General features: G+C 49.9%; 7 protein-coding genes across 7 annotated transcripts; 4 read left to right on the top strand and 3 right to left on the bottom strand.

Annotated features, from left to right (window-relative positions):
- Nucleotides 1-4: 4 nt before the first annotated feature.
- On the bottom strand, nucleotides 5-3,942 carry F9C07_2284543 (putative O-methyltransferase). Its single transcript, XM_071510700.1, has 6 exons — nucleotides 3,632-3,942; nucleotides 3,462-3,558; nucleotides 3,350-3,392; nucleotides 2,257-3,276; nucleotides 1,357-2,195; nucleotides 5-1,284 (listed from the first exon to the last, which is right to left on the bottom strand). Exons 1-6 carry the CDS (start codon nucleotides 3,757-3,759, stop codon nucleotides 295-297), a joined length of 3,117 nt encoding a protein of 1,038 aa, XP_071364296.1. The 5' UTR covers nucleotides 3,760-3,942; the 3' UTR covers nucleotides 5-294.
- A 102-nt stretch (nucleotides 3,943-4,044) lies between these two features.
- On the top strand, nucleotides 4,045-5,506 carry F9C07_2284542 (metallo-beta-lactamase domain protein). Its single transcript, XM_041292692.2, has 2 exons — nucleotides 4,045-4,410; nucleotides 4,596-5,506. Exons 1-2 carry the CDS (start codon nucleotides 4,186-4,188, stop codon nucleotides 5,424-5,426), a joined length of 1,056 nt encoding a protein of 351 aa, XP_041147333.2. The 5' UTR covers nucleotides 4,045-4,185; the 3' UTR covers nucleotides 5,427-5,506.
- A 513-nt stretch (nucleotides 5,507-6,019) lies between these two features.
- Nucleotides 6,020-13,206, top strand: F9C07_2284541 (polyketide synthase module). The gene is made up of 6 exons (XM_041292691.2): nucleotides 6,020-6,587; nucleotides 6,685-7,822; nucleotides 7,895-8,257; nucleotides 8,336-8,665; nucleotides 8,745-10,832; nucleotides 10,906-13,206. The coding sequence occupies exons 1-6, from the start codon at nucleotides 6,202-6,204 to the stop codon at nucleotides 12,271-12,273; spliced, it is 5,673 nt and encodes a 1,890-aa protein (XP_041147332.1). The 5' UTR covers nucleotides 6,020-6,201; the 3' UTR covers nucleotides 12,274-13,206.
- Nucleotides 13,207-14,988: 1,782 nt separating this feature from the next.
- F9C07_6612 (uncharacterized protein) lies at nucleotides 14,989-17,332 on the top strand (the record flags this gene model as incomplete). The annotated part of the gene is made up of 2 exons (XM_041286728.2): nucleotides 14,989-15,643; nucleotides 16,695-17,332. 2 exons carry the CDS (start codon nucleotides 14,989-14,991, stop codon nucleotides 17,330-17,332), a joined length of 1,293 nt encoding a protein of 430 aa, XP_041147330.2.
- Nucleotides 17,333-17,584: 252 nt separating this feature from the next.
- F9C07_6613 (uncharacterized protein) lies at nucleotides 17,585-18,922 on the bottom strand (the record flags this gene model as incomplete). The annotated part of the gene is made up of 4 exons (XM_041293613.1): nucleotides 17,585-18,027; nucleotides 18,090-18,157; nucleotides 18,222-18,364; nucleotides 18,413-18,922. The coding sequence occupies 4 exons, from the start codon at nucleotides 18,920-18,922 to the stop codon at nucleotides 17,585-17,587; spliced, it is 1,164 nt and encodes a 387-aa protein (XP_041147329.1).
- Nucleotides 18,923-19,614: 692 nt separating this feature from the next.
- F9C07_6614 (putative GABA permease) lies at nucleotides 19,615-21,387 on the top strand (the record flags this gene model as incomplete). Its single annotated transcript, XM_071511490.1, has 5 exons — nucleotides 19,615-19,725; nucleotides 19,768-19,964; nucleotides 20,017-20,096; nucleotides 20,152-20,535; nucleotides 20,597-21,387. The coding sequence occupies 5 exons, from the start codon at nucleotides 19,615-19,617 to the stop codon at nucleotides 21,385-21,387; spliced, it is 1,563 nt and encodes a 520-aa protein (XP_071364295.1).
- A 1,058-nt stretch (nucleotides 21,388-22,445) lies between these two features.
- F9C07_2284538 (major facilitator superfamily domain-containing protein) lies at nucleotides 22,446-24,815 on the bottom strand. Its single transcript, XM_071510699.1, has 4 exons — nucleotides 24,233-24,815; nucleotides 23,677-24,171; nucleotides 22,959-23,632; nucleotides 22,446-22,902 (listed from the first exon to the last, which is right to left on the bottom strand). The coding sequence occupies exons 1-4, from the start codon at nucleotides 24,449-24,451 to the stop codon at nucleotides 22,779-22,781; spliced, it is 1,512 nt and encodes a 503-aa protein (XP_071364294.1). The 5' UTR covers nucleotides 24,452-24,815; the 3' UTR covers nucleotides 22,446-22,778.
- Between the last annotated feature and the right edge of the window lie 7 nt (nucleotides 24,816-24,822).

Below are 24,822 nucleotides of genomic sequence, written 5' to 3'. Positions count from 1 at the left end.
GCCAGGAAGATCCTCGTCAAGAACGAACTTGACCTTTTTGTCAGAGCAGTGGATAAATATTAAATTGCAACAAAAGCATCCCTGCAAAACGGAAAACAATTAGACAAGTTTCAAGACGCATATCTACGAAGTAAGTACATCAACATCGCCGAGATGGACGGAACTTGGCTCCCTACCCCAAGTCCTACGAGTACCCAGGGAGCTCACCCGCCTATTAACTGTGTACAGGCCGTACGCTGTATAACTGCAAATTTGGTATTTTGTTGTGCCTAAACTGAGAAATACTAAAAGAAATCACTTGGCAGCCGCAAAGATGACCGAGCTTTGCATAACCGGCGCATACTTCTTAACCGCCACAGCACGTAGCCCTGCTTTGTCCAGGATGGCATCCCACTGCGACGCCGTCCGTTCCGTTGTACTGAATAAAGAATACATTTGAAGATCGAGCCCGGCCGGCCATACATGAGCATTCTCCTCTGGCACAACCACTTCATCAATCGCCACCAGGGAATCCGCTGACATGGCGGGCACAATGTTGGAGAGAATCTGCACCGTGTTCTTGTCGTCCCAGTTGTGAAGAATAGCTCGCAGATAGTAATACTTGGCACCTTTCACGGGCTGGGTTTGAAAGAAGTCGTGCTCCATCCACTGAATGCCTTTGATATCGGGGGCACATTTGATGACTTCACCACGGTCCTGAACGATCACTCGGCCAGCGAGCTCCGGGTACTTGGACAGCACTTCAGCAGCCTGATGGCCAGTGTTGCCACCAATGTCTACAAACATGGCACCGTCATGTCCAATGCTGACAGACTGATCGAGAGGCATCATATCCACACCATTGGCGTCTCTGGTCAGCCGCATGGCAGCCTGAAAGTTCTTCAACACATCCGGATGCTGCTTAAGCCAGGGATAGGGCTCCAGATCCGTGTTGAGAGCCTTTTGAAACGCACTGCCCTTGGGTTCATTTTGATATCCAGTCTCCTTTAAGAATTCGGGCAAAGCATGGAAGGCAGGATTGCTGAACGCATGGAAAAACCGGATGGGATGCTCAATGCGTGGGTCGGCAAAGACGTACGTCTTCTTGCTGGCCACGTACTGGTCAGGTCCTGTCTCTCCGACCAGACGACTGGCGACCATGTATCGCATGATGCGAGCGACGAGCAGTGGGTCCGCCATAGTAGCCTTGGCAAGCTCTTCGGCTGACAACGGTCTTTTGCTCTCCACGAGGGACTTGAAGATTCCAAGGTCCCCGCCTATGCAAACCATTGCTGTCTGTCGACCCTATTTTGAGAGCTTCATTAGTATACATAACGTGATGCATCCAAGCCCGGAATTGATTTTATTTTAGCTTACCGCATCAACTAATCGCACCACAGTGTCGAAAGGAGTCTCTAAGTCCTCCGCCGATTGGTGCAGTGACGAGATCAAACGGTGCCTAGTGCCTTCTTCGATTGAAGTCTGGGAAGAAATCTTCTCGGCTGCAATGAGGTCTGCCATGCAGCTTTTGACGGAGCGCACCTCGACATTGTTGTGTCCATTTAATTCATCATGGGCGTTGGTCGTGTGGCTTCCATTTGTGTGGGCATGGCCATTGGAATGACCATTTGTTTGGCTGTGGCCATTGGCCTCCGTATGTCCATTAGTGTCTCCCTGGCTATTGTTCTCGATATGGCCGTTAATTGCGGTATGACCATTCGTCTGGTCGTGGTCTTTGCACAAGTGGTTTCCATTGGTTTGGGATTCGCCATTTGAAAGCGTCTTCTTGGCCGCTCTTGCTTCGCCGTTGAGGAAAGACAGCGCATCATGGGTTGTGTATTTGACCTCGGCTTTCTTCGCTGGGGACAATCCGAGGTTTCCCCTCTCCAAACGCGGAGCGAGGCCGTCGATAGAGTCAAGGGTGAAATTGTCAATGTTGAGCGAATCCTCGGGGCGGACCATGCGTCGTCCCTTCAGGGTCTTTAGGATTGCCTGCTCCTCTGGTGTCAGATGCTTCTCGAGTTCGTCGAGAGCCTTGCGGTTGGCCTCATCGTTAGCATCTGCATCGTGGCCGAGTGACTTCAGCTTCTGCACGAGAGCCTCTTTCTCTTCAAACGAGACATGCGCAAATGCCCTGAAACAGAACTCGACCGTCTTGGACATTTCAGCTTGGGTCAGCTTTCCCTTTGCGTCGGCATCAGCCTGTCCTTGGATAACTAGATCATGCGGTTAGAATCATTGACTTCACTGTTCGATCATCATATGAAATGAACTTACTGGGTCTGAACAAATCAAACGCTCTTTCAAAGCTTTGCTCATCAAAATCACTGATTACGGGCTCGTCTTGAGACCGGATCTGCTTCAATGCACTAGACACGACCAACAGGAACCGTGTGTAGCTTTCGGAAGTCTTCTTGTCGTGCCACGACGCCGCAACAGTCTCATCGCAGTCACCGCGGATAGCCGCTGCAATAGTGGTTGCTGCGGACAGACCTCCCGACAGAGCCAAGTGCACACCAGAAGAGAAGAATGGGTCAATGAAGGATCCAGCATCTCCAGCAATGCGCACACCCGGGAAGGCATAATTGGAGGCACTGTATGACCAATCAGAAGCCGACTTGACTTCCGATATGAGCTCCGCGTTGGAAAGCAATTCCTTAATGCCGGGAACAAACTCCAGAGACTCCAGGTAGAAGCCCTTGGAGGAAGGTTCGGCCATTTTGCGCTTCTTCTCGGTCGCCATTTCTTGGTTCTGAACAACACCTACTGAGTGGGTGCCGTTGTGCAGAGGGATAAACCATACCCATCCACTCGCATCTGTTGAGTTATGAAGACTCGAGTTAGCATGATTTCCTCTCTGAAGGCAGTATGAAACACCCAGTTGAGTCGTACCTTTGAGTGCTTCGAAATAGGGAGCACCCTCTTTGTGTGTGCCGACACCGTGAACACCACCTCCCTTCCAGTAACCCCAACTGGCAACGTTCCTCAGCCCCTTGTTGAAGGTCCGATTCTTGAGATACTTGGTGCTGATAAGACCATTTCTACCCGATGCATCCACGATATAATCCATGGCAAGAGTGCCAGAAGTCCCGTCCTTGCGAGTCCAAGTAGCAGATACGGGACGGCCCAAGGGATTCGCGTCTTCAGATGGGGCAAACTCGATTGATGCCACCTTGGTATCGTCAAATGTCTTCACGCCACATTCGGCTGCATGCTTGAAGAGCAGCTCATCTGCCTCGGATCTGATCACATTCCAGGCATAGCCTCCTGGTCCACCCGCTGCGATGAAATCCGTATCTAAAAGAAGTTAGGCGTACTCACATGCATCGCAATTACATCGGGCTCTATTGAATAACTGCTGGAGACTTACATGTTTCAGGCCTGGACCAGTTGAGACGAAAGGCACCTCCGTTCTGCTCGAGGTGTCAGCGACCAGTGTCCTTATACAGCTAGCAAAAAGGTTATGGGCTTTTACTACTCACCTTTACATTAAAACCATGGGCATCCCACTTGTCGTAGGCGTCAATAAACTTGAGAAAGTGTCGCATTGACGGGAGCATGCTTTCACCGATGTGGTATCTAGTGCATGTGTAAGAATACGGGAAATATCAAGAGTTGATTTATCCACCCCCTCAAAGCGCCGGAAACTCACCTAGGAAACTTCTCTGCCTCAAGGAGGACCACATCGATTCCCTCCCGCGCAAGAGCCGATGCAGAATAGGAGCCAGCTGGCCCACCACCGATGACGAGCACCTGGCACTTTTCCGGAACGTTCGTCATACTTGATAAAACTAAATGCAATGATTTCTCTTTTATCTTGTTGTGTTCGTAATGTTGCTGTGCTGAAATGGATAAGCGTTTATTCTGAATTTCTACAAACTAGGTAGGACGAAGTGAAAGACATATATAAATTCCAAATGTTGCCTTGCACAAACATTACTATACAGAAATCACTGATTCTGACACATTATCGGCTATTGTCGTCTGTTCGGACCTCGTGTTGCTCCCGGGGGCTTTTTTTTTTTTTTTTCGGAGGGATTATGTTAGGGTTGAGGCAGGCTGCTGACTCTCGGAATCCGAGCTTCAGTATTCCACAGCCTTGGCTTCCGCAGCACAGCCCGGCTTACGCCTCGTATAGCAACAATCTTGTTGACTGAATTTCTTGTAACGAATTGAGAATCTGTCTTCTCTGTCACTGGCGTGTCAATGCTTTCAACAACCATGCCGGAGGGATTTTACTCGTCGCCATTCTGGGCTGGCTATCTAGAGACACAGCGAAGCAAGCTTCCTGTGCTCGCAGAAGTCGACGATGGCTTGTCTGACCGTGTTGTGCGCTTTCTGGGATACAACCCCGGAAGCATGCAACTCCAGGGCACCAACACATACCTAGTTGGTACTGGAAGCTCTAGGATACTCATTGACACTGGAGAGGTATGGCGCTTGCCCACCATTTGAGCACTCTTCGCGGTTCCTCTGTTCCTGGGTGTGTCACTCCTACTTTGGTACAGTTGGGAATAATCTAGATACGTACTTCGATATCCTGTTAACTTTTGAAATCTGTCAATATTTTTTGTTTTCATGTTCTCGCCCAGGAACTCAATAACCGACGTCAACAGGGATCCCCACAATGGGCACTGAGTGTGACCAGATATCTCGAAGACCACGACATCTCCATTTCCCAAGTCCTTCTCACGCACTGGCACAAGGACCATACTGGCGGGATAGCCGACCTCCTTGCCCATGATTCCAACATAACTATATACAAGCACATGCCTGACCACGGCCAGCTGGACATTGTGAACGGCCAAATCTTCCAAACACGAGATGCGACCCTAAGGGCAGTCCTGACACCCGGGCACACCGTTGACCACATGTGCTTCGTGTTGGAAGAGGAAAACGCGATGTTCACCGGTGACAACGTGCTAGGCCATGGCTATAGTGTTGCTGAGGACCTAGAAGCCTACACAGCCAGCCTTCGCCAGATGGCAAGCCTAAAGTGCGCCGTTGGGTACCCCGGCCACGGAGACATGATATCTAACCTGCCTCAAACCATTGCAAAATATATCGCGCAGAGAGTCTCAAGGGAGAAGCAGATATACTCGGTTTTGGCTAGAGAGACTTCTTCCTCTCCTTCATTCCGTAATGGGAGTAGCGCGAGAAGTGCTAGAAAAGCCAGAAGCGGCTACACAGGAGGCGTCAGCGACTCTAGTGATAGTCGTATCGACCAAGACATTAATGGAACGGAGACAGTGCAGGGCCTATCCACAGCTGACATAGGCGGTCTCATTTACGGAGAAGTCTCCAAGGATAGCGCAACGTTTGACTCTGCTGTGGGGCCTCTGTTGGATCAAGTTTTATATATGTTGCTAGAGCGAGGCGAGGTCGGTTGTAGACTGGTTGGACCAGATAGGACTACACATTGGTTCGCAACGGTCCAGCCACTTTAGCAAAGAAACTTTGGTTCTTAGTAGTTGTTTACGATAATGAAGAATTTGCATTTTGGAGTACCTAAATGATAGTTTTGTAGGACATACGCATTGACTGACATTTCTGCATGATTTTCCTTTCGGCTTTTCTGTACATGTGCACATTTCTCTTTCCGATCGTTTAGAATCTGGCAGTCTGATCTACTTGCATCTTCGTCACCACTGCGGCCCTGTAGCCGGAAAGTGACTGTTGAAGGATTCCTCGGAGGCCGTCTCGGTTTGACTGAATATACTTGATACGAGCTTAGCAATATAGCGCCCCAATGATCTCCAATTCGAATCAACGCTGCCACCGCTAAGACTGCTCAATTGAGTATAGTGGTTCATCAGTACCTGCGTCAAATAATCCCCCGAGTCGGATTCCGACCTTTGTTGGCGCCATGGAACGCAATTCTCTGTCTACCCTAAGCCAAGCCAGTCTACGAGAAACGAGAAGTCAGCTGGAAACTACGTAGACTATTCCCAGCCAGTAGTAGTCCATCTATGTTTAGAATAGAAACATGAATACCATTGGAGAGTAACACGAGGTCTATCGGTTGTATAGGATTCGTAGTTGATGGTCCACACCACCCCTAGAGGTCACGTTACAGATGTTCGATTTGCTCTCTAATGAAAGCTGAAAAGCCTTCGACTGGTTTCCCCATCCGATTAGGATTTGCTATTCTACTGGATTCAACATTACTTTCTGAACCTTTGTTTTCTTCGAGAGACGAGAGATACTTTCAAAACTCACACAATGATCGAAAACACCACTATTACTCCTTCCGAATCACGCTCACCAAGTCCCAGCCATGCGAACGTCGACATGGACGCCAATATACCTGAAGAATTTATTCTATTCAGTCACGAGCTTCCCAGTGGTGAAATCCAGGACCTGATACGCAGACTGCACAGATATTCCATGTTACCTGGCTATCCGCACCTTGCTAGGTTCTTGCAGAACTGTGCCTTGGTTCTTAGAACGGAGGTTCAGAAGCTGCCACGGCCATTGCGAGATTCTGTACCGCCATTCCACGATGTGGTCACGCTGGCCTCGCACTGGGATGACTTCAAGAGCAGCTCCCTAAGTGGTGCTTGGGACGGTGCTTTTCTATGCATCTACGAGATAGCTATGCTCATCGGGTGAGTCGCTATATCCCGTTCTATAGAACTATTGCCAGTGCTTTCTAGTAGATGCTAGGGTTAGATATGAGCTAATATTCTATGTAACTACATACAGACACCATGAGACACTTAATACTTCATACCGCCGTCCGGCATGCTTGGTAGGAATAAGCGTCGGCCTATTTTCAGCAGCAGCAGTAGCTGTTTCCGAGTCCTTATCGGACCTCGTCTCATACGGAGCTGAAAGCGTACGGACCGCTTTTGCATTCTGTGTTCATGTACAGCGCGTTTCCCAGACGCTTGAGCCTACTGTGACAGAGCAAGCTACGTCAGTTAGCTGGGCTACGGTCGTGATAGGCGTACCAGTAGAAATCATTCGGGAAGAGTTGGACCGTTTCAACCACCAAGAAGAATTACAACGCACTGGTACAAATACAATGCCACTGACTGGCGTGAGTATTAGCCACGTTGATAATACCTCCGTTGGAATCACAGGTCCTCCCACACGTCTCAAGCAACTCTTCCGGGAGTCAGAGATACTTCGTTCTTCAAGGCACTCAGAGCTGCCCATCTCAGGAGGGCTGTGTCATGTTCCAAATGTATATGACTACGACGATGTGCGTTCCATCCTTGCCACGGCAGAGGTCTGGGAGAGATGGGGCACCCGTGCTACACAGGTGCCATTAATATCGCCATTTACAGGTTCACCATTTCAGTGTTCCGATGCATACCATTTGATAGAGGCCATCTGTACCGAGGCTTTAACCAAGCCGCTATTCTTCGACAAGGTCGCAAATGGCGTGGTGACGCAGCTGTCGGGCGGACAACGACCGGATATGCAGTCCTGTCAGATACTTCATTACAGAGCATCCGTCATGTCAGACACCATCGTCGCCGACGTCGCCGAAGACCTCTCGACTCGTGATGTGATTCGCGAGTCTCTGGTTGATTGGGCCATGCGCGACGCATTTGATCAACCTCAACATAGCCCAACCTCTCCGCAAAACGCAAAGCTAGCTGTCGTCGGCATGTCATGTCGTATGCCGGGTGGCGCAGATACCCCTGAACGATTTTGGGAGCTGCTCGTAAACGGAGTTGATACTCACACTACTGTCCCTCCGGACAGATTCGATCTGGATGCCCACTTCGATCCTAGTGGTGAGAAAGAGAATACAGTTGGAACCCGATTTGGTAACTTCATAGACAACCCCGGCTATTTTGACGCAGGATTCTTCAATATGTCACCACGCGAGGTAAGATAGCAACATGAATCCACAAGCTCGCCTTTATATCGATAATCTAACCCAACACAACTCTTGAAATAGGCCGAGCAAACAGACCCAATGCAGCGCCTAGCACTGGTTACAGCGTATGAGGCGCTCGAGATGGCCGGCTTCGTGCCCAACCGCACGCCTTCTTCTCACCTCTCTCGAGTTGGAACGTATTATGGACAGGCTAGTGACGACTACCGCGAGGTCAACGCAGGCCAGAAGATTGGCACGTACGGCATTCCTGGGACGGAAAGAGGATTTGGTAACGGCCGCATCAACTACTTTTTCAATTTCCAAGGGCCCAGTTTCAACATCGACACCGCATGCTCCAGTGGATTAGCTGCAGTTCAGGCCGCTTGTTCGGCGCTGTGGGCTGGCGAGGCCGACACTGTAGTTGCCGGGGGTCTGAACGTCATTGTAAGTCGCCAGAATGAGTCGTGCCCGAATAGGCGGGCGATAGGTGTTGCCACAATACTAACGTGAGAACCTTGCAAGACAAGTCCGGATATCTACTGCATGTTGAGCAAAGGGCACTTCTTATCAAAGACTGGCCAGTGTAAGGTGTGGGATATTACTGCCGACGGTTACTGCCGGGCAGATGGCGTGGGATCTGTCGTGATCAAACGACTAGACGATGCTTTAGCTGATAACGATGTGATTCTGGCATCTATTGTAGCTGGTGCTACAAACCATTCAGCGGAGAGCATTTCCATTACTCAACCACATGCCGCGGCTCAGAAAGAGAACTATCGCCAGGTTATGGACAAGGCGGGTGTTAGCCCTCTGGACGTTAGTTTTGTCGAGCTTCATGGCACAGGAACTCAGGTTTGTCTACCCAAATATGTCAATCGAGTGGTTGTCCTTGAAATATCAAGCTGACCCCAGAGTCTCGTTGTAATTTCAGGTTGGAGACGCTGTTGAGTCTGAGTCTGTACTTGACTTTTTCGCACCTTCAGACCGGCGGCTACACCCTGACAAGCGCCTTCATCTGGGCGCCGTCAAATCCAACATTGGCCACGGCGAAGCTGCTGCAGGCATTGCATCCTTGATCAAGGTTCTGTTGATGTACCAGAATAACATGATTCCCCGTCATATTGGCATCCAGACGGCCATGAACCCTGTTGTGGCTAAAACTCTTGCCAACCGCAACGCCGGTGTACTCTCTGAGAACACTCCATGGCTTCCAACGTCGGCCTTCAAGAGGCGTTACTCTATTGTGAACAGCTTCGGTGCCCATGGCGGCAATACGACGTTACTGCTCGAGGATGCCCCGTTGGAACGCATGGATAGAGATAAAAATCACTCGCAGCAGGTTGTGCCTAGCAGCGAAGTGGTGTGCATCTCAGCTAAAAGCAAAGCTTCACTTCGGGCTAACGTCAGGGCTTTGGTCAACTATCTGAATAATCACAAAGAGACGGGACTCAGAGATATTGCTTATACCACGAGCGCTCGGCGGATTCACCATCATATCCGCATTGCCACCTCTGTTTCCAGCACTGCACAGCTGCATTCTTTCCTGCAAGCCGCTGCTGATGATATCGATGCACATGCGAAGCATGTCGCTACGGCTACTAAAAAGCCTGTTGTATTTGCTTTCTCAGGCCAGGGCTGTCTCTACCACGGCGCTGCAGCGCAGCTATTTGAGCGAGCACCTTGGTTCCGCGACCAGGTACTCCAACTCGATCGCATCGCTCGGCGCCTTGGTTTCCCGTCGATACTAGCCACCGTTGCTGGTGATGCAGCGAGTATCCGCTCCACCAGGTTTCCGAAAAGGGAATCTACCCCAGGTAGCGAGGAAAGCCATGACGTTGTAGCCTTGAGTGATAGCGACACAAGTACAACTTCTACGACGCCGACAGTTGATAGTCCAGTAGTTACTCAGCTTGCCCTGGTGGTTATTCAGATTGCCTTGGTACAGTATTGGGGCCTGCTTGGTATCAAGCCCAACGTGGTTATCGGTCACAGCCTAGGAGAATATGCTGCGTTGGTCGCAGCTGGCGTCTTGTCTGTGGCAGACGCTCTATTCTTAGTGGGTAAGCGAGCTGAACTCATGACGGCTGCCTGCGAGCCCCAGAGTCATGCCATGTTGTCAGTTCGTGGTGCGTCTGTCGATCGCATAGAGGAATTGTGTCGAGAGGATGAGAAACACTATTCTTACGAAGTATCGTGTGTGAATGGGTTAACCGACATTGTTGTCACCGGCCTGCGAGAGGATATGGCCTCCCTTCGTGACATGCTCATGGGGGCTGGACTGAAATGTGTCCTTCTTGACATACCTTTTGCGTTCCACAGCCAGCAAATGTCACCCATCCTAGATGACTTCGAGAGAGCAACTCAGTATGTTACATTTAAGAATCCTACAGTCCCAGTTGTCTCTCCACTACTCGGACGGTGCGTTTCGGAGGACCACGTTCTTGATGGAAGTTATTTGTCCCGTGCAACACGCGAGCCTGTTAACTTTGTCGCTGCCCTCGACGCTGCATGGTCAGATGGCATAGTAAATGACAAGACGGTCTGGATCGATATCGGGCCGCACCCGGTCTGTACCTCGTTCGCCAAAAATCATTATGCCAAGGGGGCAACGCAAGCCTTTGCATCCCTCCGCCGTGGCGACGATACGCTGTCTACATTTACAGGAACTCTTGCAGCACTACACTGCCTGGGTCATGCTGTTGCATGGAATGAGTATTTTGATCTCAGGGAGAATCCCGCTCGCCTGCTTCACCTCGACTCGTACCAATGGAACTACAAGAATTACTGGATTCAGTACGAGGGGTCGTGGACGTTAGACAAAGCCAATGCTGGACAACGCAACAAGGACAACAGTTCAACCCCCGTTTCGGCTTTCTTCACCTCTTCAGTACAACAGATCATTTCAGAGGAATATGGCGAGTCCATGGGAGAGATGAGGGGACTAACCAATTTGCATCATCCCGACCTACGGGGAGCAGCAGACGGGCATAAGCTAAATGGGAGGAGTGTTGTAACTGGAGTATGATATCTCAAGCCCTGATTTTCTTTCATTTCAAATTCCTTGGGTAGATTGCTAACTGTAACTTATACAGAGTATTTGGGCCGATATCACTCTCACCGTTGGTGAACACCTGTACAAGCAAATGGTACCAAACGGTGGTACACCACACATGGACGTGAAAAACATGGAAGTACTCGAAGCCCAGGTGTTACACCCAGAGGCATCACAAGGGTCGGCCCCGGCACAATATATTCAAATCGAAGGAGTCTTGGATATGTCGCAAAAGCAAACAACAGTACGGCTATACACAGCAAGCCCAGACGGGACTCGTAATACCGACAAGGCGTTTGCCACGGCAACTGTCTGCTACGAAGACGCGCAGACCTGGCAAGAACAGTGGCAGATGACTTCACATCTGGTTGCTGCACGAGCCAATTCGCTGTGGGAGATGACTACAGGCGACGAAAATAGTCCCGACAAGAGCAGAGTGAGCAAATTTTCGCAGAGCGTCGCGTATCAACTCTTCGCAAACGTGGTGGACTACGGCCCGCGTTATCGCGGCATGCAGCGCGTAGCATTCTCTGAGGACACTCTGGAAGCAACTGCCGACGTCCTACTTGATAATGACGAGCATGGCACTTGGCACACTCCACCTCACTGGATCGACAGCGCTTTCCAGCTTGCCGGCTTCGTCATGAACTCTTTTGGTGTTCAAGGTGACGGTAAAATCGCTGGGTCATCCCGTGATTTCTTTTTTATCACCCCAGGCTGGCGTCACTTCCGGCTGCTGGAACGCCTTGAGCCTGGCCCTAGTGTCACGTATCGCAACTTTGTCCGGATGTTTCCTGTCGATGGCGAACCGGGGACATATGCGGGAGATATATATCTGCACCGCGGTGAAAGGCTCGTGGGCGTCTGTGCAGGGGTTAAGTTCAAAGCTGTTCCTCGGGCTTTGATGCCGGTTTTATTCCCTCGGGTTGATGCTGGTAAGAAGCGAAATCAATCTGTCGACACTCATTCGACCAAAGGCAAAACCAAGGAGAATGACACTCAGTCTCAGCCACTCCCGGCCAGCGCTTTGCAGAGGCCTAAGAACTTGACGACTCCTACCTCCAAAGTAACCAATTCGCAACACGAAGATCAGGCTGGCATCTCACCAAAGTTTAACTCTCCAGCCCCGGTAGCGACAGTCACGCAGCAAGTCCAGCCTATACAGGGTGGACAAGATCAAAGCCAGATTTCCCAAGCAACTGCGTGCCTCGCGCTCATTGCGGAGGAAACCGGACTGGATCTGGACGATTTGAAAGGCGATGCCGCCTTTGCTGAGTTGGGTGTGGATTCTCTAATGTCACTGGCACTGTCGGCCAAGATACGTGCAGAGCTAGGTGTTGATGTTCAGGCGTCCATTTTTCTGCAATGTCCCACTGTACAGGATTTGGTTACGTGGTTGAGCAAGTAAATAGATACTTATCAGTAGCGTATGAGACATTAGAAATTCACTTTGAAGTCAAACTAGTAATGGAACACCGTGGGGAAGCGTGCAACATGACCGGAGACTGGGTCACCCTTTCAATGAAATTCAGTTATAGATCAAATTGAAGAATCGGGCCATGGTGGTACTGAACAGCGTTCCATAAGACGCATGCACGATATATCTCAATCCCACTCAACCAAAATGCCGCACCCATCAAGAGCGGGTCTTGACTACCTTATCCCCAACAATATACATTCATTAATTGCGCTTTGGACTTGGTACTGATGACTCAACGCAATCAGATGGTATAAGTTATACAAACTCAATATTATGCACTATTACTTGTAGGGGGATGATGTAGAGCAACCCAGGCCCTCCAGCTCCCATGCTTCAGAATACTGAGAATAAACACGCAGCCTAGGACATGGACTCCTTCAAATCAAGGCTGACAACCACCCCACAGTCCAGAAGCCATGGTAGCTTTAGGTCTCAGGCGGATTTGAGACGAGGGTGGCAGGCGGTGCCTTGACTGCCATGGCCCCTGTAACGTTGGTCCTCGCTTTCATTTCCAAGTTTTAACTTGCAACCCACCCGGCCACCCGGCGATCATAGAACAAGTAAGGTAAAACGATGCCTATAGCCATACTCTCCTAATGTGCGGAGTATGTTCGGGCTGGCCGCCTGGCCAGCGTGAGACTATGATTTTTAACCCAGTCAGACTTGTCGGATCCGACATGCTAGCCTCAGTTGGAACAGGGATCATTTGGAGACCATGTTACATCGGGCACAAAATTTATATGCATGTTTTACATTCCAGCCCCACACACCCTGATCAGTGTAAGTTTACGTATCATATGAATTACCGATACATGGCTCATTAAGCAGGGTGTGGTGCATGTCGGAATGACGGTAATATAACATCTAAAGAATAGGTACACCAAGAAGTCGCCAGATAAGCCAGTCAAAGCATTCGTTCTTTGTCATTTTGGTTACTACCGTATATGGAAAACCCAGTTGCTCTAGACAAGCTTTATAGCTAAGAGATAATATTACTGAGAGGAAGCTTGATTGTTGTTCTCCACTGTAAGCCTCACACTTTGTATAAAAGACTGCCATCAGATTTTTAAATCGATTCCGTATTTGAGGCCCGATAATTTACTGTGCGAGCCTCGATTTGCAATAGAAGTTAAAGGGGTGGTACGTTCTTCCTGATATTGGTTTCTTTTTTCTTAAAAGAAAAAGGCAGGTTTCCGTCATCGGTTCGAGACTAAGGCTTAGGTACATGGATAGTGCTTATGTAGGGCTCCAGTTTTCCCAGAGATTAGCTATTCCGGATGAAGGTAGGAAAACTGTTGATTCAAACCCTGTCCCATAGACTATCTCTCAGAACAGACTAAAGATATTAGTCTCGTGGGGGCAATAGAAAAAGGAAGTAATGATTTGTACTGCAAACGCCAGAAGCAACATGGTTTTTCCTAGGCCAGCTATGTGAGCCTACTTGCTGATGACTATAAAAGTAATCTAGAGATGTAGGGCGCTCATGGTAGAAATACCTCAGAAGCGGCAGGTTCAGATGCTGCAGCTCGCATATAGTAGTGCCAAGAAGGAAGAAACTAGGGTAGGTTCTAATTCAGGTATAATCCTGACGTGATTCTTCCTTTTCCCCGAGGCGTTTTCGCAGTAATACGCAGTTCATGTGGGATCCATGTTAGGACAGCATCCCCCCTTCTCCCCAAGCCCTGAATAGAGCGGCTTGGTCGTAGAGACAATATGATTGTACCTCGACTCCATGCCAGCTCAACTATAGTTGGGCAAGCGGCAAGTCCGATTGGCAGTGCCTCAAGGTCAACAACGGGTCTTGGAAGAACAATCCCTGACGGGGCCTAAGTGATATGGTATCAGAGTACTGGGCCCCTTCTTTTCATCCCAGACAATGAGCAAATGCAATCATGGTCCCCGGCGGACATGTCTGTCATAGCCATAAGCCTCGACGTAAACAATGAACTTGATACTTCTACCTATTCTCCCGCCAATCTGTTTCTCTAGAGGTAAATAGGTTTCCTTCAGCCCTAGTGTAACGGCCAAAATCTGTTTCCCCTCATACCCGGCGAAGAAGATCCGTCTTAAGACCGCAGATTGTGTCTGGCTAGCAAGTTAAGAACAGATACAACCACATCGTCTCGCAAGCGAATGCCTGCTAGGACCAATCTAGCGGTTGCAGAGGCTCAGACCCACCATGCAGGTAGCCCACCAGTGTGAGATGTAGGCTTCAATATATTTCAGGATTATACCTGCATTACTGTCACCTAACACGGTCTTAGAAAGTCCTCGGCCTTGACAAATAGCCAAGCTGCTAAAGCAAGGTCAAAAAATACACCCGAAGTCAACCCTTGGAGAGCACAACCTGACTAGCGTCCTTAATCCAACAATCCAACAATCCAACCATCTGGCACCATGTACTTATGTACCTAGCCAACCGAAACTTTTTCTAGTCTTAGCCGACTCGGAATATGCTCGGCATTATGACATGGCATGAGGGGAACAAAATGGTAGAGTCATGAATGGAAATTGATAAAAGCCGGGCTTTCTTACGTCTTCTCCTTGATACTCATACCAGACATCAGAACATATTCTTCTGGTTAATCTCGAGTTCTTCCTTCCAGTCATTTTGTCCCTTTTCTTTTGCTCAAGGCTTTGAAAATGCTTCGTTTTGTTTTGTACTCGTCGCTATTCGCCGCGACGCTGGGATACCGGTTGTTTGAGTATACTGGTGAGCGCTGTACTGGCTCAAATGTCGGCCTCCACCGACTTGCTGGACCCAGTGGCTGTGCCCAGCTGAATGACGGTGTCGCATCCTCCCTGCTAGTCAAAATTGATAACGTCCATGATGACCTCTACCAAGTCAATGTCTACGAAAACGAGGACTGTACGGGTAGCATTGTCGGAGCAATCGCGAACACGAATGGCTGTCTAAATCTTCATGTTTTCAATACCGTCGGGAAATCCGTTGAAGTGGTTTCTGTTAGCAAGAAGCGGAATACTTCCGACATAGGAGGTTTTGAGACTGACTCTCTCTATAACCTTGACGAGGGGATTGATGGGGAGATCCAGGTCCCCATTATGCATGGTGGATTCAGCACAGCCGAAAAGTCCTACCACTCAGAAGATGGGACCTACCTCGACGAAGCCTTCGACCTTTGGATTCCACACGAAGTGGATAGACACAGCATGATCAAAGACCTGTGGTTTCATAAACTTGATGAAGAAGGTCCGTCCAATTACCTCAACGATACCTCGCTCCATGTTCATGACGCAAGACAGCTTGAATGGGCCTACTGCAACTTCCAGGCCGCCTGTATGGGTGCGGTCAACCTTGGAGGAAGGCTTACCAATGCTGCGTACGCGCGAGGCTTAATGCATTATATAGGCAACTTGGAATGGAAGGATTATCTCAAGGCGGTCAACTTTATCGTGGGTCATACCGCCAACGGGATAACTATCATCAGTTCGCTTCACACCGCAGGATCTGGATCCCCCGAACAGAAGTGCGAAACGAACAAGACAACCCGCGAACTGGCGGGAGATTTGGTGAACTCGATAGGAAAAGACGACGTTACCAATATTGTCTGGGTGATTAAGGACGAAAACGGCAAGGAGTGGGAACTGGGCCTCAGGGCACGAGCCCTGGGTACCTCCAACAATAACAACTGTGGCGCGTGTGCCTTGTGTCTGTAGAGATCAATCATTCCGATGGACTGTTTGTATCGCTGTTGCTGGCGGCGGTAATGGTAGTGATGTCGTGGTGTGTCTTTATTGGAAAAGACGCCTTGGGTAAAGAGAATGAACATATCTAGTTGGGACAAGACGCTAGTCCAGAAGAGGTGTATAAAATACAGTTCCAAGTTAGTACGTACCTGTACCTACTAACCTAACGTGATATATGTAATACACTTACTCTATCGCAAAACTGCGTACCTTATGTACTGTACGTACAGTACTTTTGTCACCTTGGTAATTATAGCTCAATAATCTTATGAACCCCACCCTCTCCGTCTTCCTGTTTCTACTTGATCTCCTACTCTTCGTCTTCCTCCACTTCTTTGGCTTCCCCGAATCCTCGCTCTTTTCCAGACATGTTGTTGCCAATAGTTCTCATGATACTGTCATGGCTAGTAAGTGTTGGAATGTAACCCGGCTCCGCCCAAGACTAACCCGAACCGCTCAGATCCAATACCCGTACACGATGCTCATCGGGACACTATCCATGATTGAAGGACCAACCAGCCAACCCTCAAATACAATCACCAACTCTCTTCGCACCACTATCAATCACCTACGTACCCAGGTCGGCAACTCGTTCTACCTCCGAGGGTTCGCCCTCGTTCTCATCCACGACATAGCCCGAGATCCCATCCTCCCAGGTCTCCTACCCATGGAAGGCAACTCAGCGTTGAAAAGAGACATCCGCTCCCTAATTTCCGTAGCGCTTTTGGCAAATTTACAAGTCCTCTGGGTCCACATTGTCATCACCAAGCCATCGCGGAAGTTCCTTTTCCAACAACTCCCCAGCCTGAATTGCTGGCTCCGAGTGATTCCCATAGCCCTCCTGGAGGTTATATTGCGCAGATTGGCAGTCCCAATCACGCTATTCCTCGAACTCTACCTAATACATGCTCTGGGGATGATAGACATTAACCAGGACCTGGATAATAGCCAAGCAGCAGGTCACGTCTATGCTCTCGCGGCTCTCGCTCCCAGGTTGGTTGAATTCTGGCTTGCTCTCCCTGCTCGAATTATATTTGTTCGGATCGCAGCGTCCATGGTCCCAGATGATGATGAATTGATTGTACCGCTTGATCCACAACTCAAAGTTGGTGCTCCGGTGGGCATGTTCGATGCGTGGAGGAGAGATTCGTGGGCGCGTGCTTGTAAAATCCAGACTAGAGGGTTTATGGCAGGGGCTGCTATCTTCATTTTAGGACAAATGGTTCTTCCTGAGTTTCGGAGTTATGTTCCTTTTTTGCCGATGTGGTTTAATAGTTGACGAGGTAAAAGAAGAACAGATAACTTCTCAAGCTATGCCAGTACTATCATTGGCTGATCGTGTTGAATGGGTGAAGCCCAAGTCTCCCACTTTGATACTTGAGAGATCAACGCCCAAGATATACCCCTAGAACGCGGGTCGGAGCAATGGAGAGCCCACGAACATATGCAGCTATGACTGAGAGCCTTACGGGAAATCCAAAGAATGACCTGAACTGCGATCGGCATTGATCTACATCTCTATATACATCCCTCATAGTCTATCACGATGATCCTGTTTCTCAACACTCACCGTGACATCGACAGTCCTAAGCACACCCCCGTTCCCCTGCGTCAAATGCCTCGTACTCTCCGCCCCTTCACTCGAGCTCGACTGTCTATCCCCCTCATCACGACCCAGATTCCCACCGGTTGAAACTTCTGTAACCACCCCGTCCGTATTGCGCCCATCGAACATCGACCGCCCGTTTTTCATCGAACGGCCGCGAGCTGACTGGCTTGCCCCCGAGGAAGACTGGTTGATATACCCACTTACCTTGGTCCGCGGAAGTTCGAGGCCGATCCCATCGGGGATTTGCGTTGTGGTGAGGCCCGAGTGTAGGCCGGCGAAGATGTGGTAGAGGGTTGGAACACAGGCGGTTATGACGCCAGTGAGCATCATTGTTTGAGCGATGATTTCCCAGTTCACGATGTCCCCTATATGGATACTTGTCAGATGCATCCCGCGGTATTTGAAATGGGAATGGGGCGTCACGGACAGGAGATGTCGGTTGAGTGGCTGAAGGAGGAGATGAGGGCGAGGTGCGCAATCCCGAGGCAGACGACGCTGTGAGGGTTAGTGAATTAGCCGTGTAACCTGGTGGTCAAAGGTTGCGGTTGGTGATCAGTACCTTGAGCGCGCGGAGAAGGAGCACAGGATCTTCACTCGCTTGTGCCAGGCCATCTGGACGTTGCGCATCATGAGGAAGGGTAGGACGACGATGATGACCTCCGTGAGGATGTTGAAGACTGAGATCGGATAGAATATGGCACCCTGTTACAGAATAAGCGGCAATCATGAACTGTCTTGGTGTATACTGACCTCCCCAGCACATCTCTCGGGCGAGTATAGCCACGGACCAGGCATCTCACATTGAAACGCGATACCCAACACCGCGAATATCGACCAGCCCACGACAATACCAGTGGCAACAGCACAGCTGCGACGCAGGATCTTACTCGGCGTTAACCTCCAAATCAACAGAATGGTCGACATCTTCGAAAGCGACATGGCACCGATGAGCAGGATATGCGCAGCATATGCGAACTTGCTCCAGGTCTGGATATCGTCATCGCTAAGTAGGTCTTGGTGTCTTCCCAATCCATGATCAACAGCCTTCTGTAGGAGAACGACTTGGATGATGGCAAGAATCAAAGCCGCCCAAATGGGAGTATTGACCGCGGTGCGTCGCTGCTTGAAGTAGATCGCAGACCCGAACTTGGCGGCCACGAAGATAATGGCCACGATCAGAAGGGAGACTGAGGTCAAGGTGATCAGTGTACCGCGATTCTCACTGGACAGGGCCTGGAAGGCGTCCTTTTGGTCGGCCATCGCTCCATGAGGTGCGTGTCCAAGTTTGAGACCTGCTCTGAGAGACTGGTGCCACCACCATATAATAAAATCTGATTTTTTTTTACATCCCTGTCGCTACCCTGGTCAATTGGTATGGCACCATCGCATCTCACTTACGCAGGGAGTGCAATATATTGGTTACTGATTGCATCGGCTAAATTAGAAAGACTAAGGGTTAATTCGGTTCACACGAGATTTTTCCGACAATCGCATTGTCAAGTGGTCCAGACTCAATATAAAAAGGGACCAAAGGCCACTAGAAAGCAATCGGCTCCTCACTAGACCATTCGAGCCGCCAACGAGACAACGCCAAGGACGGGCCGTGCCATTGAATTGGCGGCACAGCATTTCTATCATGATCTCCGGAGATTTTAGATCTAACACTAACTACCACTAGACATGCGAACGACAAGGGTGTGCGTCCAAGCGACAAGACCGTTATAACGCCGCGCACCACGTCACAGCCCGAGGCCACGACGATTCGTTTCGCATTCATAATGCAATTAATATCCCTGTCTAGCTCCTAGGAGGGAAATGAGAAAAGTCGGCAGTACTTCTTGCCGTCTTCTGGGTCAGGAGACTGGCCTATTTCCTGTCGACCTCTCTTCTCCCACATCTTGTCTTTCTTTTTGTTTTGCGTATGCGAAAGAAGAGATCACTCATGCTTCACAATGCAGGAAGAGATCGAAATGAAGAGCGAGAGCGTTGTGCGATCAGGCCAAGCAGGGAGTAGGAATGGGGGGTATGAGAGCGCTACAATTCGCCAGAAGCAACAATTGGAGGTATAATTGCGCGGCCCAGCTGTTCTACACAGTCTCTAATAGTTATTTTCACAGCGCTATCTCAACTTCTTCTCCTCCGTCGCCTTCTCCGCCTGTCTACTCGCTACATGGGAATCTGCTGGTGGTAGTTTGCTCTCAGGGTTGTACAACGGCGGCCCAGCAGCGATCGTCTATGGAATGATCTTAAGTACGGTCGGCAATCTGACTATCGCATGCTCTCTGGCCGAGCTTGCTTCTCTGTATGTGCTTGACTCATTTCCAACGGGATGGGGCTGACCTCGAGCTTGACAGACACCCTACTGCCGGTGCTCAATATCACTGGAGTTATTTCCTCGCGCCTCGTGGTCGTCGATTTATTAGTTTCTTCCAGGGTGAGCTTCTGGCTGCATTATTCTTTGCTTTCTTTGGGTCAATTGCTGATGAAAGCAGGTTGGGTCACCGTCTTCTCGTGGTCTGCTCTCGTCTGCATCGCCCCGTACTTTATCGGAACCCAAATCCAGGGCCTGGTTGTGCTGGCGCATCCTGACTATGAACTTGTCCGATGGCGCGGTACGCTGCTCATGTGGGCCGTTGCGATTATCCCAATTCTGATCAATATCTTCGCGCGTCGCGTTCTGGGAGCTATTGAAGTCGCTGCAGGAATCATGCACGTTATCTTCCTGCCCGTCACCATTGCAGTATTCGTTATTCTCGCTCCGCGAAACCCGGACTCCTTTGTCTGGGAGACCTTTGTCGGTGGCCTTAGTGGCTGGAAGGATTCGGGTGTTGTATTCTCCATTGGTCTTCTTGGTGTCATTACTCCCTTAGCTGGTAGGATACTCCCCATTTTCTTCACCTCTTGTCATACCAAGGGTCTAATCGATGTAAACAGGCCTCGACGGAGTAATTCACATGGCCGAAGAAGTCAAAAACGCCAAAGTGGTCGTGCCCCGGTCCATGATCCTCGGCACCATGATCAACGGAACCCTTGCCTTCGCCTACCTCATCGCAGTCCTGTACTGCATGGGTGACTACACTGAGGCCGTGCTGAGCCCCACGGGCTACCCCATCATCACAATCGCCTACCAAGCCACGGGCTCCAAAGCAGCAACCTACGTGCTGATGGCGATGGGCATGCTCCCCGGCTGGATCGCCCTCTTTAACGGTCTCGCCTCCGTAACCCGCCTGACCTGGGCATTCGCACGCGATAACGGCCTCCCCTTCTCCGACTTCTTCGCCCGCGTCGACCCAACCTATAAAATCCCCCTCCGCGCTCTCTTCCTCGTCGCATCGTGCATGTTCGCCCTCTCCTTCATCCAGATCGGCTCTACCGCGGCATTCAATGCAATCCTTTCTCTCAGCACACTGGGCCTCTACATCTCCTACCTGATCCCCCTCGTCCTTCTCGTGTTCAAGCGTTTCACTGCGCCACAGGATATCCCACGGGGCACATTTTCGCTGGGCAAATGGGGTCTCCCCATGAATTTGCTTTCCATCCTTTTTGCTACCTATTTTGTTATCTTTTTGCCGTTTCCATCGGCACTGCCGGTTACCGCAGAGAATATGAACTATGCCGGGCCGGTGCTGGGATTTGTGATGTTGTTTGCTTGTGGAGATTGGATTGTAAGGGGGCGGCATAAGTGGGAGGGACCAACTATGCGGCCTTATGCGAGAGAAGAGTAGATTATAGGAATAGAGAGTTGATGTGGAAAAGTGGGTGGAAGGATTGAAATACTATATACTATATCGTTGGTGGCTTTTATTGCCTAGGGGCGTACGGAGACCTAGTGACGTACCAGGACAAGAGGGCAAAAATTGAATTTACCCCGTCAGTAGCTGGTATACTGTTCCAGGCGCCTGCTTTGTTGTTCAATACGGATTCGCTTAATCTACCTTTTATCCCTTCTTTATAACATCTAGACTTGTTAAACCATGGGCTGAGCCGGGGTTTTCACCTTCGTCAATGTTCACCTTCTTACCCCCAACTCACCTTAGTGGGCGATATTCTCACCAGATTGTCACCCATCTCTCTTATACTGTCTCTTGGTTTACCGTATATCTAATACATAATTTGCAAATGCGAGTGGCCTAAGTACGGCTGAGCGGACGGGAAGCCCTGTTCTCCACACCCTATGGTCGTATGTAGTATCCTACCCTAAGTCTTCGGGCTATGTAGTAATAAGCCAAAGCAGAAGTGAAAAGGTTTCTTTCTTCTAGAGTCATAGCCGTGGCTCATCGTCCGATCGATTGTGCCGTTAAATGAATATCCTGGATATCATCGATTTACTCCGTATATATCTACGGTATCCAACTCCCTATGTTTGTTATTAGAACAACATGCAAGGGAACTCGGAATTTCCGGGTAATGTGCCACTTTAGTTGGCCAAGGCCGGAAAGGATCATGAGCCTTTGTCCATACTCCACTGATTGACATCACAATACTGTTCATTCAGGGCCAGACGTTCTTCTATTCGTTGCCGTTATAGCACCATGGTTTGTCATGTCTTGGAAGAGTTACATTTACTCGAAAGTGGAACCGATAGTAGTAAGACATATGAAGTCCCTAAACGTTACGGAGGCGTGCGCGTAGAGTCCTCGCCAGCTGGGTCAAATGGCACGTGACTGATGGCCAATCATGTAGCTTGAGGATCAAGGGTACAAAATATTATTGGTCAGATATCACGTGGCCACATGGACCATCTGGCGAGGACTTTCCGTGTACGCCTCCGTATAAGATAGCATATCAGTGTACCTTGAAATAGTGCTGATCTTGATTGTCTATTCTATTATATGACCTATTCTTACCTAGTTTAATTCATGCTCCAGAACGAGAGTTCATCGCCGTGCCAAGTAGCCCCCATATCCTCGAGTTTATTGGGCTTTCCCTTGCATTTATTTCAGAATATTCAACTAATATATATATATATCTACATCTATCAAAACATATACATTTCAAACCCACCCCCGCACGACTCTGAGGACACTGGCTATCCCTGCACACGGATATTGCACCTCGTAGGATGCGTTCCAAGTCCCTTTTATATATGGAAAACACAAAATGAACTATATCGTATCTACCGCCATGTGTGCCCTTTCCACTGCAGGAAGAGTGTCGGAATAACGCTAACCGCCACGATCAAGCCAACCAGAATCCCAGTTGACCCAAGAAAACCCACACTTGCCAGCATCTCCGGAAACCTAGAACGGACCCATTAGCAAGTAGTTACTTCTTCACCAACCGAAAGTGGACTCACCAAAAAGGCCCGATAAAGCCCCAGATCTGACGGACAAAGGTAATGAAGACCCCAACGCTGGCCGCTTCCGATCGATAACAGTCCACAGCGTAGGTGATATTGACGGTGGTGATGATTTGGTTCCCGACGGCCGCGATGGCAACGCCAAGCAGCGGGGTTATCGTCCAGTGAGACGAAGCGTTATTGAGCTGAACGAGGAAGACAATTATGCCCACTATAGCCATGATCAGGCCGGGGTAGCTCAGCCAGAGTCGATGCTCGGGGGCAACGGGGCGGTTTGTTCTTTTCGCTCGGTACAACATCCATCGATCTGAGATGACTCCTCCGATCTGGTCCCCGATTATCGAGCCAACGATCATTGCTATGTATTGGAGCCCAACCTGTTCGGTGTCCAGACCAAACATCTCCGGGTACAGTTGAGGGATCTCGAGCGAGGGGAAGATGCTTGCGAGGAGAAAGACCATGGCATATACCGCGGTGGGAACCATCACACAAGGACGGGCGGCCATTGCCAGGGGTTGAATGAAATCCCATACTTTGAGGGGAGTCGGATCAATCCGTTTGAAGGAAAAGAATCGGTGCAGCAAAGAGTCGGGGGCCTTTGCAGTGTCGCCGCGGATATAAAGGGATTCGGAGCCAAAGGCGAGGTACAGCAAAAATTGAACACCGTTCGTCTATGGCGGTTAGCATTTTTCACAAAGCGGGTGAGGTCACAAACAATAGCTAGCGTCCAGTATATCCATCGGTATCCAACCCGAATGGCAACGAAGCCAAAGATCAAGGGCGCTAGTGGCACCCCCACGGTGACCATGACGGCCCATACACCCATGCATCGAGCCCGGTCCTTCTTGAAAAAGGTCTCGGCCACCACTGCACTGCCAATTGCTGCCGGGGGGCTGATGAAGAAGCCGGTGATGGCCCTACATAACCCCATGGTTGCATAGGAGTAGCTCTTCGCACAGCCCACGTTGCCGACCAGACTGCATATCAGGGACAGAAGGAAGATGGGCCGTCGTCCGTATCGATTCGAGAGTGGCATCCAGATAAGAGGAGCAGCACCCAGGACCGCAATGACCAGGGAGGTCAAGTAGCTTGCTCGGTGAACGCTGACGCCGAGGTCTTCTGCTATATCCCCGAAGGCGGACTGAATCGCAGCCGCGGTGAAGGTCGCCATCATCGCATGGAACGCGACCATTACCAGATTGAGGGATTTCTATGCGACTCAGGGAGTTAGTCGGTGTTATCCATCTTGCATCCAGGAGTTTTGTATGTACCTTCCAGGTCGGCCAGTTATAGGGGTCCGCGTCCGTCATATCTGGCATCGGGTCGAGGTCCACCGTCCCATGGCGCTGGAGCAAATACTGTCGGTGGTCTTCGGTCAATGGATTCTCATCTTTGGTTTCGAGTTGCACTGAACATTCCAAGTCGTACTTGCCCCCGGACACAGGGGAACTGGCGTCATCATTCTCGTAGTGTGTCGTTGGTTTCTCCATGTCGGTGGTGTATTGGAAACCAACAACATTGCAGGGGATGGATTGGCCATTATGAAAGATTTAACCCGTAGGTCGAATACCCCGGAGAACTCGAACTCATCTCCCCACAGCCCGGAGTTCCCCCGGGAAGTCCGACATCGCGGGGTCCTTCCGGACAGCATGACTCGATTAGTGAGGGTTCCGTGATTAAGAACTAGACTAACATAAAAGTTAAATTGCAAATTAAACTTAAGCGATGTATGATGCCTTGGCGGGCAATTTCAGGATGGTCCCTTGGTTAGGGCATCGGATGTCGGAGAATATCACCCCGAACTTCCTAAATTGGAAAACTTTCATCCGATTGGCTCTGTCGGCACAGGTGGACCTTCCCC

This window comes from Aspergillus flavus, chromosome 5 (genome assembly GCF_009017415.1).
Source record: "Aspergillus flavus chromosome 5, complete sequence".
Taxonomy (NCBI): domain Eukaryota; kingdom Fungi; phylum Ascomycota; class Eurotiomycetes; order Eurotiales; family Aspergillaceae; genus Aspergillus; species Aspergillus flavus.
The sequence above is the reverse complement of the archived record's forward strand: the minus strand, read 5'-3'. Positions and strand labels throughout refer to the sequence as shown.